The following is a 16074-nucleotide window of genomic DNA, read 5'->3' as shown; positions in this document are numbered from 1 at the left end:
GGTGATGGACAGGGAAGCCTGGCATGCTGTATGTAGTCTGTGGAGTCACAAGGAGTTGGACACAACTGAGCGACTGAACTGAACTGAATCCCTAGCCAGAAAGTGATGCCACTTAGCATCACCATGTTACTCTTCCACAGGTAGACAGATACAAAAAGGATTCACGGTCTTTCTCTATCAAAATGGCAGCAGAAATGAAAAATGGTCTGAAGACATTTCTGACTAGCTTTTCACATCTTACATTTCACTTTTGCTAAACTTCTTCTTCACATAAAAGCATGTATGTGGAAAAAAAAATATTCCTCCAGAACTTGGATTTGGGGGTCTGTGTTAGGGTATTTGGTTACATCAGGCTATAAGAAGCTCTCATTTTAGAAATATGAGCTATCAGGGAAGAAAAAGTCAGAGGTTTGAAAATTCAGTGATGTGATCCAGAGAAAGAAAGTCTGCTGCCAATCTAAATTACTGGGGTTCAGGGCAAGATACTTCATTTATGAACCGAACCACTATGCATCTTAAAAACAAACCTACCCTACATCTACCATCCACCCAAGGGTACTGAGTCAATACAATGAAAAGTTGGATGTATCAAGGGTTGGTGAGGACCAGGGCAATTAGAAATTTCAGATGGGGCTGGTATATAAATTTGCACAACCACTGTGGAAAACTGTCAATAGATAATAAATCTGAACATATATGTACCTCTTGAGTCTGTAATTTTACTCTAGAAATTCATACACATTTACACTCAGAGATTTGTCTACGGTGTCCATAGGGGCACTATATCTAATAGCCAAAATACTGGAAACGAGACTATCCGCCAAGAGGAGAGATGGGTAAATGAATTTTGGTATGGTCACACAGTGGAATATGCTACAGAAAAAAAGGAAGAATGAATGAGCTATGGTCCTTGCAACAAGATAGCTGAATTTCACCAATAAAAAATAATTGTTGAATGAAGGAACTAGATAAAACAGCAGGTGCTGATGTTAGTATTTATGTAACATTCAGAACCACGGACACTTATCAAGATTAGGAGTCTTGGTTACTCCCCAAAAGGCGAAGCCTTGACTGAGGACAGGAGGGCGTTCTGGAATTCTCTATCATGCTGTAACATTCTGGGTGCCGATGGCATAGACGAATTCACCCTGAAAGCTTGTCCATCTGTACACCTGATTCGTGGGCTTTTCTGTACATATAGCAATAACCTTTACCAAAAACAAGAAAAAAAAAAACTCACAAATTGAATCAGAGAAGAAGTCTTGATATCTTCTTAGGCAGGTCCACCTCCAGCCCAACTTGAGGACCTTATAAAACTCCTGGTTAGAGACACAAGTATCACATTAGTGCATATACACTCACCGGAACAAGCTGAGCTGTCCTCATCCACGGCAAAGTTTTGGCCTAGGTTTTTCTGTCTTCGTACTTGCGCTCTCTCTCTCCCTGCTTCCTTGCTCTTGCCCCCATGACCCTGCCAACACCATGTCTCCACAGTGAGTCAATATGACACCCTTGCACCCTCCAATCCTTTGCTGCCCTACACTGCAGTTAGACGCTTGCCTCAGATCTTCCTCACGGGCTTGCAGGCTTCTCAACAGTGTCATGCCTTCCAGAACCTAGCAGATCTTGGCCTACAGTAGGTATTGGGTAAATTCCCAGTGACTGAGAATTAACACGTGGTCTTGTGGTAATTTATGAGAACTAGGATGTGTGGATAAGGGAAAAAAAATCACAGAAACTGGCACAGCCTTGTACATTTCATGCAGCTGCTACCTCGTTAAAGTGATGACCATGGTCAAGCCTTGAGGAAAAAGAAATGATCCCAAGGGCATTGTGCAATCAAGTGTGGAGGAGGCTGTGAAGTTTAAAGTGGAGAATCACCTTCTCCCTCTGGGACTGCTTTCTCGAGGAGCGTACATGCACAGTAGCACATCAGCCTCTGGGTACCACACCTCAGCTGCAGAGAGGTGAACCAACCCTGCAGCAGGAGATTTACAGATCAGGGACTTGACAGAACCACCTCTGGTCTGTTTCCTTACTTGTATAAAGGTAAGAAGACCACCCACTTTTCCTGTCTCATGGACTACCAGAACAATTCAAATGAGACAACATCTGTAAGGTTGTTTTGTATGTTCCAAAGGACATCCAGATGAGAAGAATTATCATTTTTGCTGATAGCACTGATTCAGAATACGCCTGCTAATGCAGGAGACACAGGAGACTCAGGTTCGATTCCTGGGTTGGGAAGATCCCCTGGAGGAGGACATGGCAACCCTCTCCAGTATTGTTGCCTGGAGAATCCATGGACAGAGGAGCCTGGAGGGCTGCAGTCCTTGCAGTCACAAACAGTCAGACACAACTGAATGACTGAGTGTGCACACACACACACACAGATTCAGAATCATACCATTAACAGTAACACAGCAACAGCAAATAATCAAACAATTAGCACCATATTGAGCTGTGGTTTTGGAGAAGACTCTTGAGAGTCCCTTGGACTGCAAGGAGATCCAACCAGTCCATCCTAAAGGAGATCAGTCCTGGGTGTTCATTGGAAGGACTGATGTTGAAGCTGAAACTCCAATACTTTGGCCACTGATGTGAAGAGCTGACTCATTGGAAAAGACCCTGATGCTGGGAAAGATTGAAGGCTGGAGAAGGGGACGACAGAGGATGAGATGGTTGGATGGCATCACCGACTCAATGGACGTGAGTTTGAGTAAACTCTGGGAGTTGGTGATGGACAGGGAGGCCTGGCGTGCTGCAGTCCATGGGGTCGCGAAGAGTTGGACACGACTGAGCAACTGAACTGAACTGAATTGAACTCTTCCAGTATCAGTGTCTAATTAGGAGACAGAGACTACTCCAGGTATTATGAACAGAGAGGATTAACAGAGAATTAGATAACAAACTAATGACATAAAGGTGGTGCTACAATATATCAGGAGCTGCAGAAAGCCGTCACATCCCTGCTGGAGCCAGTGCTCATCTGAGCCCACGGTTCAGTGTCTCTGCTCTCTTGAGCGGGGTTCCAAGAGTCATGTTCTACTGGCCCCCAACTCCATGGAAAGAGCTCAGCCCACCTGCCATGGCCACGGGTGCTCCTGGCAGGGCTTGCAGCTGCCCCAGCCCCGTCTTGGCTGGAGGCACCATCCGAAATACAGCAGCTCTTACCTTCCTCTGCCTGTTCAACCTCCCATTTGCAGCTCACTGAAACACTGAATCAACTCTGAATATTTAATGGAAGGATAAATAAATATTTATTTATTTATTCCCTGTCCATCACTGATACTGAAGCTGAAGCTCCGATACTTTGGCCACCTGATATGAAGAGCCGACTCACTGAAAAAGACCCTGATGCTGGGGAAGATTGAGGGCAGGAGGAGAAGGGGGCAACAGAGGATGAGATGGTCAGATGGCATCACCGACTCAATGGACATGAGTTTGAGCAAACTCTGGGAGCTGGTGAAGGACAGGGAAGCCTGGCGCGATGCAGTCCATGGGGTCACAAAGAGTCGGACACGACTGAGCGACTGAACAACAGCTGAAACAGTGCTTGAAAGGGAAAGCTGCTCCTGAAGGCTTGTCTCCTGGAAGAAGGAAAGAACAGACAAAAAACCTAAAGGGGAAGAAGTATAAATGAGTACTACAGACAATATGTGCTTTCTAAATAGCAAATATTTGTTAGTTTTTAAAAGTAACCAGCCCTGATCACTGCAACCACATTGGTTTCTAAGGAGAAATTAAACCCATCATGCTGAAGTTAGTTTTACATTTTCTTCTTTTATAATAAGTGCTAAGAAGTGTAGACCTTTAAAATGCTGCTGGTTTTGTAAAAGTTTCATTGAATATGATTTCTTTTTAAAAGGTGTGCATATTTACTTTTCAGAGCTTCCCTGGTGGCTCAGATGGTAAAGAATCTGCCTGCAATGCAGGAGACCCAGGTTGGTAAGATCCTTTGCAGAAGGGAATGGCAACCCACCTCCAGTATTCCTGCCTGGAGAATTCCATAAACAGAAGTCGTCCGGTGGGGTACAGTTCATGGGGTCACAAAAAGTCAGACACGACTTAACGATCAACACTGACTTCTTTCTCTGGTGGTGGGGGAAAAGCACAGTCTTGGACAGCACATTAAAAGTGCTTTTACAATTGCTTTTTTCATCCTTTGCAAAACCCCTCTGAAATAGGGCATGTTTCACAGATAGAGAAACTGAGGCTGGGAAAAGTTGAAGGGATGTGCCCAATGGCACTGGGAAGGTTGGTGGCCTAACTGGGTAGTGGGGGCAGCCCATGCTCCTCCCTGACCAGGCTCTCTGTCCCTCAGGAGCATCTCTAAAGTAAGAGAAGTGCCAGTAAAACAGAAAAGGCCAGGCCGGATGTGAAAGGAAGCTGGACCACCAGCCCGGTTCCTCATAACCTATGTAGGCCAGGTGGGTCCCTCCCATCCAGTGATGCCTCAGGGTAAATGGGCCAACCTCAAACCATGCCCCACCCTCTACAATGCTCCTGGAGAGACACACAGCTAATTATCGTCTTGTAATTAGACCAGTTTCCTTTTTTTTTTTAAATGCAATTCTGTACAGATGTGCAACCTCACTGGACAGATGTCTGCAGAGTTGCCATTCTGTGAGAAGCAGCTAATGGTAACCAGAGACCCAGGGGACTTCCTAAAACACCAAAGAAAATGACTTCTTTCCCAATGGCCCCTGGGAGAATCTGATGAACATAGAGCAATGCTCGGCCATTAACTAGAGCGAAAGCGGTGCCTGGCACAGGAAAGGGTTCTGGTTGGAAACCCTCTGGACTCAGAGCATTTTTATTCAATTCCAGATCCTCACAGATAATCTGCTTGAGCTGATGTGGGTACGGGGGACCTCCAGATGAAGTCCAAGAAGTCAGAGGGAATGAGCTGAGAAAACCAGTCCATTCCAGAGCACGTCTCTGGAGTCTACAGGCAAAATTGACCAAAGTGCAGAAATCCAAAGGTTTAAAAAATACTGAGCAAGCAAACTCTACAGGTATAACCCCTGAGAAATGCTGCAGTTTTGGAAAGGGCAACAGAAGAGAGGAGAACCAGACTGATCTGATTGACATACACATGCCAATGGCAGAGGTTTAGGACTGAGGTACAAGGAATCATTACGTGGAAACGGGAACATAGTCTTCTTCGGCCAGGAATCCCAGGAAACCGACCCAGTAAATAAATCATCAATAAATTCTCACATCTTAGTATTATGCTATATTATCATAAACAGTTAATTCAACATTTTAATCTAATTTAATATATTGCTTAATAATATAGTGTATAATAATTTATATAATGTGCTCAGTTGCCCAGTCATATCCGATTCTTTTGCGACCCTATAGACTGCATCCCACCAGCCTCCTCTGTCCATGGGATTTCCCAGGCAAGAATACTGGAGTGGGTTGCCATTTCCTCCTCCAGGGGAATCTTCCCAACCCAGGGGCAAGCAGATTCTTTCCCACTGAGCCACCTGGGAAGCCCAAATTTATATAGCATATAATAATTAATATATTAATAGTATATTCATACAATAGGTATATATTGTATACCATACAACAAAATATGCAATGAAATATAAAGATGTAATTACTCATTATTCATATTGATATATTTGATTTAATAATATATATGTATACTCATGACTTTAATCACAATGTGTTAAGCACTAACCAGGTGCTTGCAGTCACTCCCATGACCCAGCGAAGCAGGTAGTATCATGATATGCATGTCACACGAATATAATGAGACTCAGAGAGGTTTAGCATCTTAAGCAAAGGCACAGGGCAGGGACCCAGAGTCAAAGCCAGGACTTCCTAGCTTCAGAGCCCACGCTCTTAAATGCTGATTTCCCTGCTGCTTAGGCAAGGTGTGAGCTCTTGTGTCCTTCTGGTTCCCGGCACAAGCACCCTCGGTTTACACTCTGGGTCAGGACGGGAGAACAGTCAAAAGCAGTCTGAGCATCAGCCAGGTCTGGGGGACTTCTCTTCTTCGAGGGGCAGCAGTCTCCAGAAATGACAGCTGGACCTTCTCTTTGTGGCCCCTAGACAGACCAAGTGCTGGTGATGGATAAATGGCACTGTTCCTTTCAACGTTCACAGCATCTCTATCTGCATCTCGGGGAGAAGCAGCCGGAAACCCAGCCCCTTTGCCCTTCTGCATTTGCTGGTCCGATTCAGCTGGGACAGAAAAGAATCTGCCTGCAATGCAGGAGACCAGGGTTCAATCTCCAGGTCGGGAAGATCCCCTGTAGAAGAGCATGGCAACCCACTCCAGTATTCTTGCCTGGAGAATCCCAGGGACAGAGGAGACTGGAAGGCTATGAGGTCGCAAAGAGTTGGACACGACTGAGCGACTAACATGAACGCTTCAGTCCTGAACCAGAGTGGTCAGGGATCAGGGGACATAGATTAAGGTTAAGAAATAAACTAGATGAGAAATTGAAAAGAAAATGATTTTCTGACCTTTAGTCATTACGAGATGCAGCTCAGAGTTACAGCTGGGCGGGAAGCAAAGAAGGAGCAGAAATGTCCCATCCATTAGTTGGGAGCATCTTAGTCGCCAACCTGATCTATTTTGTGTGTGTGGCCATACACATTTCGTAGGAAATGTATGACTTAGATATTCACACCATTGGTCATAGCCATAAGGAGCAGGCCACACTTTCAGAAACCAGTAGCCAAGGATTAAAGGATCCAACAGATGGAAGATGACAGACCCTCTCTTCCAACCTGGCCATTTACAGATGAAGCTCAGATGGGGACTCTGCCCACCAAATGTCACTCGAGACGGGAGAGGCACGACCCAGACGGGAGCTCTGTTTCGCTGGGTCCCAGACACTCCTGCTGTCACCACTACACTGGACGGGCTTAGCGTCACGATCGGTGTGACGTTATACTCATTCCCAGTGTCTCACTCATTTAAAAAAAAAAATCAAAGGAATATTCATGGTACTTAAATAGGTCTCTCTCGTCAATAAAACGTCTTCACTCATTAAAAAGTCACGTGTATCTATTATGTTAAAAATATTCAAGAGAATGATCATGAAAATTGACATTAAAATTAATACAAACATAAAAAATGTTTAAAAAACCTTGAGAAGTGTAGGTTACTGCTGCTGCTAAGTCACCTCAGTCGTGTCTGACTCTGTGTGACCCCATAGATGGTAGCCCACTAGGCTCCCCCTGTCCCTGGGATTCTCCAGGCAAGAACACTGGAGTGGGGTGCCATTTGCTTCTCCAATGCATGAAAGTGAAAAGTGAAAGTGAAGTCGCTCAGTCGTGTCCGTATTCCTTGCTTTTTTCATCTGAAAACATCTTTAGTGACGACTGTGCATTCTGAATCTTATTATTTCCTCGTTTATTTTGCTACCTTTGTAACAAGGAAGCAATGGAACTGAAGCCATTTTGCAACATAAACATGGGATTTTTCTCTATGAAATGGGGCTACTTGAGGAAATAGACTCTAAAACTTTTCACTAGATGGCAGTACAGTCACATAATTACAGAGGGAAGAGGCCAGATGAATAAACAAAGTTATTACGTGATTCTAAAGAGAATAAAATCATTGTCCCACCAAGCATATTGTAGTTTGCTGTTTGTTTGCTACAATGAAGGAAGGGAATATTCGTTATTTTAAAAAATAAAAAAAAAAAACCTAGTGAAGAGAGAAAAAGCACTATTATTTGATGCCCTAGTAACATTCACTGCCATGTATTTTTGCCAGGACACGTGCACAGTGCTTTATATGCATGATGTCATTCTGCCCCAGTGGGGATGGAAGGACCTGGGAGATGGTTAGTATTATTCTATTACTGATGAAGAAAATAAAAGCCCAGGTTAACTCATCCAGAATCAAATAGCTAATAATTGACGGGACCAGGATTCAAACCTGAATCCATCGGACAGTTCCTTGCCATCAAAATCAACCACTGTTAGCATGGTCCCACTCAGTCTGACAGTATCTGCCTCTCTGCAGAGATACAAGATAATTAATATTACTATGAAAATTAGAACATCCTTGCTACTAAGTCGCTTCAGTCGTGTCCGACTCTGTGTGACCCCAGAGACGGCAGCCCACCAGGCTCCCCCATCCCTGGGATTCTCCAGGCAAGAACACTGGAGTGGGTTGCCATTTCCTTCTCCAATGCATGAAAGTGAAAAGTGAAAGTGAAGTCGCTCAGTCGTGTCTGACTCTTAGCAACCCCATGGACTGCAGCCCACCAGGCTCCTCCATCCATGGGATTTTCCAGGCAAGAGTACTGGAGTGGGGTGCCTTACATGATCCCAAAGGTTGCCATTACTTTCTTTTTCTTTTGACCTTTTAATTTGATATTGAGGTATAGCCAATTATGGGGTTGCAAAGAGCTGAACATAACTTAATGACTAAACAACAACATAGTCCATTAAGAATGTTGTGATAGTTTCAGATGAACAGCTTGACTCAGCCATACATATACATGCATCCATTCTACCCCAAAACCGCCCCCCATCCAGGCTGCTGCATAATATCAAGTAGAGTTCCGTGTGCTAAACAACAGGTCCTTGTTGGTTACCAGTTTTAAATATAGCATTGTGTACATGACCATCCCGAACTCCCTAACTATCTCTTCCCCACCAGCAACTGTAAATCTGTTTTCAAAGCCTGTGAATCTCTTCCTGTTTTGTAAATAAGTTCATTTGTATCATTTCTTTTTAGATTCCACATATAAAGGATATCACACAATAATTCTCCTCCTTTGTCTGACTTACTTCTCTCAGTATGACACTCTCTAGGCCCATCCATGTTGCTGCAAGTGGCATTATTTCATGCTTTTTCATGACTGCGTAATATTCCGTTGTAAATATGTACCACATCCTCTTTGTCCATTCCTCTGACAATGGACGCTCAGGTTGCTCCCATATCTTGGCTACACAATGCTTCAGTGAAAAGCTGGATGCCTGCATCTTTTCAGACCATGGTTTTCTCCAGATACCTGCCCAGGAGGGGGACCCTCCATAACCTCCATACTGCTCTCCACAGTGGCTGCTCCAGTTTACAGTGCCACTAACAGTGTATTCCCATAACTTTTAGCATTCAGGAAACCCCCATATGAATTCTACCACATCTATTTACGAAATACATACAGGAAAGAAAATAATCATTGTGTAGTTTAATGACCAAGGTGCTTCCCAACTTCTTAGCAAATTCCAGGCTTTAAACGTACATGGAATAAAATATAGTGAACTCAACAATCTGTCAAAACAGCAACAGACCTCACAGAGAAAAGAAAATGTTCAAGGGGCTTTATAAAATGTTCCTTTCACTATACTTCCTTCAGTTCAGTTGCTCAGTCGTGTTCGACTCTTTGCCACCCCATGAGTTGCAGCATGCCAGGCCTCCCTGTCTGTCACCATCTCCTGGAGTTCACTCAGACTCACGTCCATCGAGTCAGTGATGCCATCCAGCCATCTCATCCTCTGTCATCCCCTTCTCCTCCTGACCCCAATCCCTCCCAGCATCAGAGTCTTTTCCAATGAATCAACTTTTCGCATCAGGTGGCCAAAGTATTGGAGTTTCAGTTTTAGCATCAGTCCTTCCAAAGAACACCCAGGACTGATCTCCTTTAGAATGGACTGGGTAGATCTCCTAAGTCCAAGGGACTCTCAAGGGTCTTCTCCAACACCACAGTTCAAAAGCATCAATTCTTCGGTGCTCACCTTTTTTCACAGTCCAACTCTCACATCCATACATGACTACTGGAAAAACCATAGCTTTGACTAGATGGACCTTTGTTGGCAAAGTAATGTCTCTGCTTTTGAATATGCTATCTAGGTTGGTCATAACTTTCCTTCCAAGGAGTAAGCGTCTTTTAATTTCATGGCTGCATGTATTTTAAGGATAAAAAGAGCTCAGGGAAATCATTCAATAGTTTCTCTATTAATAATGATACAGATATGGTATTGGAAACCACAGAGGTAGGCTATGAGATCAAGCAAGAATTAATTGTGCTAAAGTTACTAGGAATCAGATCTCCAGTGTAAGAGAAAGAAGACACAGGTATAGAGCAAAAGTTTTTAAAAAAGAAAAAATCTTGTAAGGGTTAAACTTTCGTAAGAAGTATATCAACCATGATTTTTTAAAATGCATTTCCTATATTTGCCCATTGAAAACTCTATAAGCAATGCTATCCCTTTTCCACCAAAATATCCTATGGCATGTATTTTAGTTTCTTAGTACTATTCCTTCTAAAAAGGAACCAAGGCCCCCTGGAGAAATAGCTGATTACAGATCTAGGTCAGGAAAGTACAAAATAATCCCAGACCTGCTTGTATCAAACAGCAAAAAAAGTTCAAAGCCTGCTGGTGCCATAACAAAAGGATACAGAGGCTGGCTCCAAGGGGCTTCCAATGCCTCAGTTTTGGACAATATAAATATCACAAAAATAATGATAACTTATTAAAATATTAAATATGTAAACATTTAGGAGTCCATAATGCTACTCACAGGGAAAGCCATGAAGCAAAATGAAAACACTGTTTCCAATTAAGATGACTGCTTTAGCAACACCATAATCTTAAAATAGATCAATAAACAGAAAAAACCACGCAATTTTCTGGTCTTTTTAATATACGGTTCAGTGTTCTTGCCTGGAGAATCTCAGGGATGGGGGAGCCGGGTGGGCTGCTGTCTATGGGGTCGCACAGAGTCGGACACGACTGAAGCGACTTAGCAGCAGCAGCAGGGAAACTAGATAAATTCAGTTGGTGACAGAAAGCTCTGTTTTACAGAAAAATGAGACAGTGAATGTAAAAGAATGACAGAATGAGAAAATTTATATTTTGCAACTTCCAACAGAGTTGATTTAGCTAGCAACCATCAATGGAAAGGAAAATCAATAGCAATTCTCACCTGGGAAGGACAACTTTACACACGGAGTTGGGTGTTTTTGTTTTTGGTTTTGGTGTGGGGGGAGGCGTGTTGCGTGGCTTGTAGGATCTTAGTTCTCCCACCAGGGACTGAACTCAAGCTACAGCAGTGAACGCACGTGAGTGCTAACCACTGGACCACCAGGGAAATTTATCATCTCCAAGCATCACCCCATGGGTTAGTTCCCAACTGCATTTCCAGAGTCACTCCTTTAGCCCAGTGATCAAACTCAGAGTTGGCTCAATGGTAAAGAATCCACCTGCCAATGCAGGAGGCTCAGGAGACACAGATTCGATCCTTGGGTCCAGAAGATCCCCTGGAGTAGGAAATGGTAACTCTCCAGTATTCTTGCCTGGAAAATTCCAGAGACAGAGGATCCTGGTGGGCTACAGTGCATGGGGCTGCAAAGAATCGGACACGACTGAGCAATTGAACATGCAAAAAAGCTCAGAGTCAGCGAGAGAGGACCAACCTGGCATCGTGTGCTTCCTGATGAGATGTGGAAAATCCATGTAACCTGAATCTGCACCAATGTTGAGACCTAACTTCTATATAAAGGAAATGGAGGGAATATGGTAATAAGTTAAACATCAGCAGGAGAAAACAGACACATCCAGATGGTGGGACTGATCTTTGCAAAGAGTCAACGCCTGAAGGCATTTAAAAACAAGCAATTTGAGAGCAGCGAGGTAGGGGCTGTTCTTATCGTTGTTTAGTTGCTCAGTCGTGTCCGATTCTTTGTGATCCCATGGACTGCAGCACAACAGGCTTCCCTGTCCTCCACTATCTCCTAGAGTTTGCTCAAACTCATGTCCATTGTGGCAATGATGCCATCCAACTGTCTCATCCTCTGTTGTCCCCTTCTCCTCATTCCCTCAGTCTTTCCCAGAATCAGGGGCTCTTCACATCAAGTGGCCAAAGTATTGGAGCTTCAGCTTAAGCATCAGTCCTTCCAATGAATACTCAGGATTAATTTCCTTTAGGATTGACTGGTTTGATCTCTTTGCAGTCCAAGGGACTCTCAAGAGTCTTCTCCAGCACCACAGTTCGAAAGCATCAATTCTTCAGTGCTCAGTCTTCTCTGTGGTCCAAATCTCGCATCTGTGCATGACTACTGGAAAAACCATAGCTTTGACTCAACAGACCTTTGTTGACAAAGTAATGTCTCTGCTTTTTAACACACTGCCTAGTTTGGTCATAACTTTCCTTCCAAGAAGCAAGTGTCATTTAATTTCATGGCTGCAGTCATTGCCCAAGGGGCTGTTCTAGAACAAAAGAAACTGAAGGGACCTGACAAGTACAAGTCAGCTCTTGTGAGCACATTGGATTCTGATTTGAAAAGAAAAAAGCTAAAATGGAGAAAACATCGTAATAAAACCTTTCCTCAGTTTCATGTTAAGAATGTGGATGACACTTTTAGGTATGAAAGTGTATTTAACATGTAGGGAGACAAACCATAAGCTCAGGATATGATCTCCAAACCAGTGAATGATTGAATGACACAGAGAAAATGCCAGTAGATCCTATACTGTAAGCACTTATTGCTTATGCGTAAGTGTTTGGCACGCATGGTTCACTTAGTCTGTCTAATAACCTATTAACTGGGCAGTATTAGGCCCACTCTGCAGAGAGAAAAACTTAAGACTTGGAAAAGTCAAGCAGACTACATCTACAGGTGTTGGGACCAGAGCCAGGATTTGAATCCAGGTCTATCTGCAGCTAAAGCTCTCACCTTCTTCATTTGTCAGCTGAAAAAAAGCTGAAAAAAGTCTGCACAGTCTGAATGTTGCTTCAGTTTTTCTCTAAGTGATAAGAGTTTGAGGTAAATTCTGGTTATGAACTAGGATATGTATGTTCATTGAGAAACCTAATACCTCAAAGCACTTCACAGGCGCTAGAAAAAATGGAACTCAGAGGTGGAATCATCGACTTAAATTCTCATTGATGGAGGCAAGGCTCAAGCCAAAATCCAGTTGACCTGGGTCTAGGCTCTTGGCCACAGTTACCCCTGACCCGACCCCTTCTAGAGGGAGGAACTGTAAACCCATAGCTAATTATTTTGTAGACAGAATTGCAGAAGTCAAGGACGGCTTTTGTTGATGTTGTAAATGATCTATTCAATGACAGAAAAACCCTCGAGGTCTCTCCAGTCTTGAATGTTTAAAAAAAGTTACGTAGACCTCACTAATCAGCCTTGGACATCAGTGGCTGTGTGGAGTTCTAACACAGGAGATGGTGAGAAGTCAGGGCAGAGCAGGGCTTTTCTCGAGGGAGTCACAACCCCCATGAGAAGTGAGAGCCTCCTTCTGACCACAAAGGTAGGGTGCTAAACTGGGACGACATGCCCCTTTTGGTTTTGGAGTTGTTATCTTTAAGGGCTTTTAAAAATTTTTTATTTTATTTTTTGCTCTGTGACAAATTACCACAAACTTAACAGCTCAAAACAATGCCCATTCACTATCTCACATTCTTTAGGTCAAACGTCAAGCAAAGTACGGCAGCTTCTCTGCTCAGGCTAAAATGAAGTGTTGGTTATTGCATCTGGGTCTCAGTCCTCTTCCGAGGTCATTCCTGCTACTGACAGAATTCAATTCCTTGTGATTGCAGGACCGAAGTTCCTACTTCCTCAGTGGCTGTGGGGACTAGAGGAGCTCTCATCTGCTGGAGGCCGCTCTCATGTAGAAGATAATAAATTAGCATGAGACACGAGGTATTGGAGAGGAAGACATCCAAATGGATGATAAAGATGACAGAGTCATTAGTTAATGCAGACATTTTCAATCAGGAGTGACTTGGCCCCACAAGCAACAGTTGGCAATGTTTTAAGACATCTTCGGTTGTCTCAGCAGAGCAGTGTTGCCAACATCTAGTGGGTTGAGGTCAGAGATGCTTCTAAACATCCTAAAGAGCACAGGATGGCACAGAATTATCTAGCCCGATATTCCAATAGTGATGAGGCTGAGAAACCGTGAGTTAAGGGCCAGTAATCCAAGCAAAAAGAGGGAGGAAAGGGCCTGGAATAGAGCTGAGTCCGAGAAGGAGCTGCAGAAGTGGAGGTAAACCAGAGGACAGTGTTCAGAAGCCGGTGGGAAGAGGGTGTTGATTCTGGAAAGTGTCAGGAGCTGCTGAGAGCTGAGCAACATGAGGAAGAGCTATCGTTGGACTCGGGGAGACAGAGGCCACTGGAGACTGTCTGAGCAGTTTCAGCGGAGTCCTGGGGGTGGATGCCTATCTGGGCCCCACTAGAGTGTTCTCCAGACAAAAGGGACATCAACAGCCGACAGAGACAAACCTTTGGGAGGCTGGGCTGCTAAAGAGAAGCAAGGAGAGATGGACATGATGAAGCAGGGACACCTCTCCCATGGGGACCAGAGGAAGGAAAACAGGTGTGCCTGAAAATCTGACAGAGGAAGGATGGGGAGCTACCCGCAAAGTAAGCAGTGGGGCCACGTTTGAGAATAAAGGAAAAGGGTATGGGTTAAAGATGCGAGGAAGAGGACCAGTCCTATTTAGGACTCCTAGGCAGGGCAGCCACCAGAAAACTTGTCATGTCTACAGAGACAGTGTGTTTAACACTGTGAGGACATTCTGAAGATCTCTTAACTGGCAGACCGATGGTTCTGGCTGCTGTTTCTTGACAGAAACAAGAAAAATCAGGGGCATGCTTCCCAAAGAAGGTACTACTGTCCTCCTCCCCTGCAGTGATGGGGGTGGTGATCTGAAAGGCCTTAGGGTCTTCCCATCTCCTAAGCCTTTGCAATTAGAAATCTTCCAGAAGGGGGCGCAGGGAGAGATGAGGCACTGACTTCAATGATCTGGTTGGGTCTGTTGCTCTCCTGTCCTTGGCCAAATGACCAGGATTTCTGGTCTCTACTGTCTCCAAAGGCAGAAATAGGTGTAGTTCGAGTAGTTCACCAACCACTTCCCAACAGGCTGTTACTTCTTAGAGGAGAATCCCGTGTGCCAGTAGAGGACCCTCCCTTCCACTACTTGTGAAACAGTTCCACAAACTGGTTGTTTTACATTAAATTCTAAATTACAACCTGAGCGGCCTAAGACCACAGGAGAGAGACAGGGAACTCCAGCGTGGCCCCCTTTTCCCCCAGAGCTCCCGTCTTTTCACTCTAACCTCTAGCGCCACCCGCGGGCCGCCTCCTGCTCCCTCCTCATCTCCAAAAGTGCGGAGACATTGGGGAAGTCCCAGGGGAGACCGATTTCTCCAACATGGGTATTACCACCGCGGGCGCTGAATTTCGGGGCCCCTCTAATTATCTCTGAACGTTGATTATCGCTCCTCCGAGCGAGGGCACGTGGGGTACCAGGGGCTCCTGATCTTCCCCGCATCAGCCTCCGCGCGGGGAAGCGAAGCCGGGAGCCAGGGCCCGCGGGAGGGCGTCGGGCGCCCCACCCGGAGGTCCCTGTTTTCCCTGCGTCCTGGGAAACCCAGCGGAGGGTTTTGCCACCCACGGCACCCTGTGCCCAAGGCCACCGCGCAGCCTAGCCGGGCCACATCTCGGGCTCCCTAGATGAGCGAGGTGTCCTGAGCTTCCAGAGTCTCCAGCCTCCTCTACAGTGGGGTCTGATCCACCTCGAAGCAGATCGCGGGGGGACATCCGACGACTCCAGCGCCACGGTCCGCTTCCAGCCAGGCCTGCCCTCCCGCCTTCGCGTCCTCCGCCGCCGCGCTGCCTCGACCCCTCGACTCTGTGCCTCACACAGCGGGCCTTAGCTCCTTGCCGGGTGTCCCCCAAGACGCCGGGAGGGAGTCTCTGGCGGGCGAGCAAGGGGACACCGCGTTGGAAGGGAATCCCACGCTGCACCCTTGGGGCCTGAAGGAGGACACGCGGTGGCTGCTGGAGGGTGCGGACAGCCAGGGCCGCGGGGCCCTAAAGGTCTGACGGGGTGGTATCGCCGGGGGCCCGGGGTGCAGGTGTCAGGCGGCGCAGGAGACACGGGGTCTGGGAATTACCGGAGCGACTCGGCCCGAGCGCATCTGGACCTGGGCGGGGCGGAAAGCTGACCCTGGGGCGGGGATGCAGACAGCACTCCTCCAAAGCTGTCGCGGGCGGGGGCTCGGTGCGCCGACACTCACCTGGGTCTCTGGCCCCCGACGGCATTTAAAGGGCGGAGGGCGAGGCCCGGCC

General features: G+C 45.7%; 1 protein-coding gene across 1 annotated transcript in view; it reads left to right on the top strand.

The window, feature by feature from the left end:
- The first annotated feature begins 13845 nt into the window (after nucleotides 1–13845).
- The window catches only part of FOXI2 (forkhead box I2), a 3952-nt gene continuing 1723 nt past the window's right edge, over nucleotides 13846–16074 (top strand). Inside the window, 2 exon segments of the mRNA XM_010859568.1 lie at nucleotides 13846–13898; nucleotides 15576–15790. Of these exon segments, the coding sequence (XP_010857870.1) occupies nucleotides 13846–13898; nucleotides 15576–15790 (268 nt within the window).

Source organism: Bison bison, unplaced genomic scaffold (genome assembly GCF_000754665.1).
Source record: "Bison bison bison isolate TAMUID 2011002044 unplaced genomic scaffold, Bison_UMD1.0 scf7180017864456, whole genome shotgun sequence".
NCBI lineage: Eukaryota > Metazoa > Chordata > Mammalia > Artiodactyla > Bovidae > Bison > Bison bison.
The sequence above is the reverse complement of the archived record's forward strand: the minus strand, read 5'-3'. Positions and strand labels throughout refer to the sequence as shown.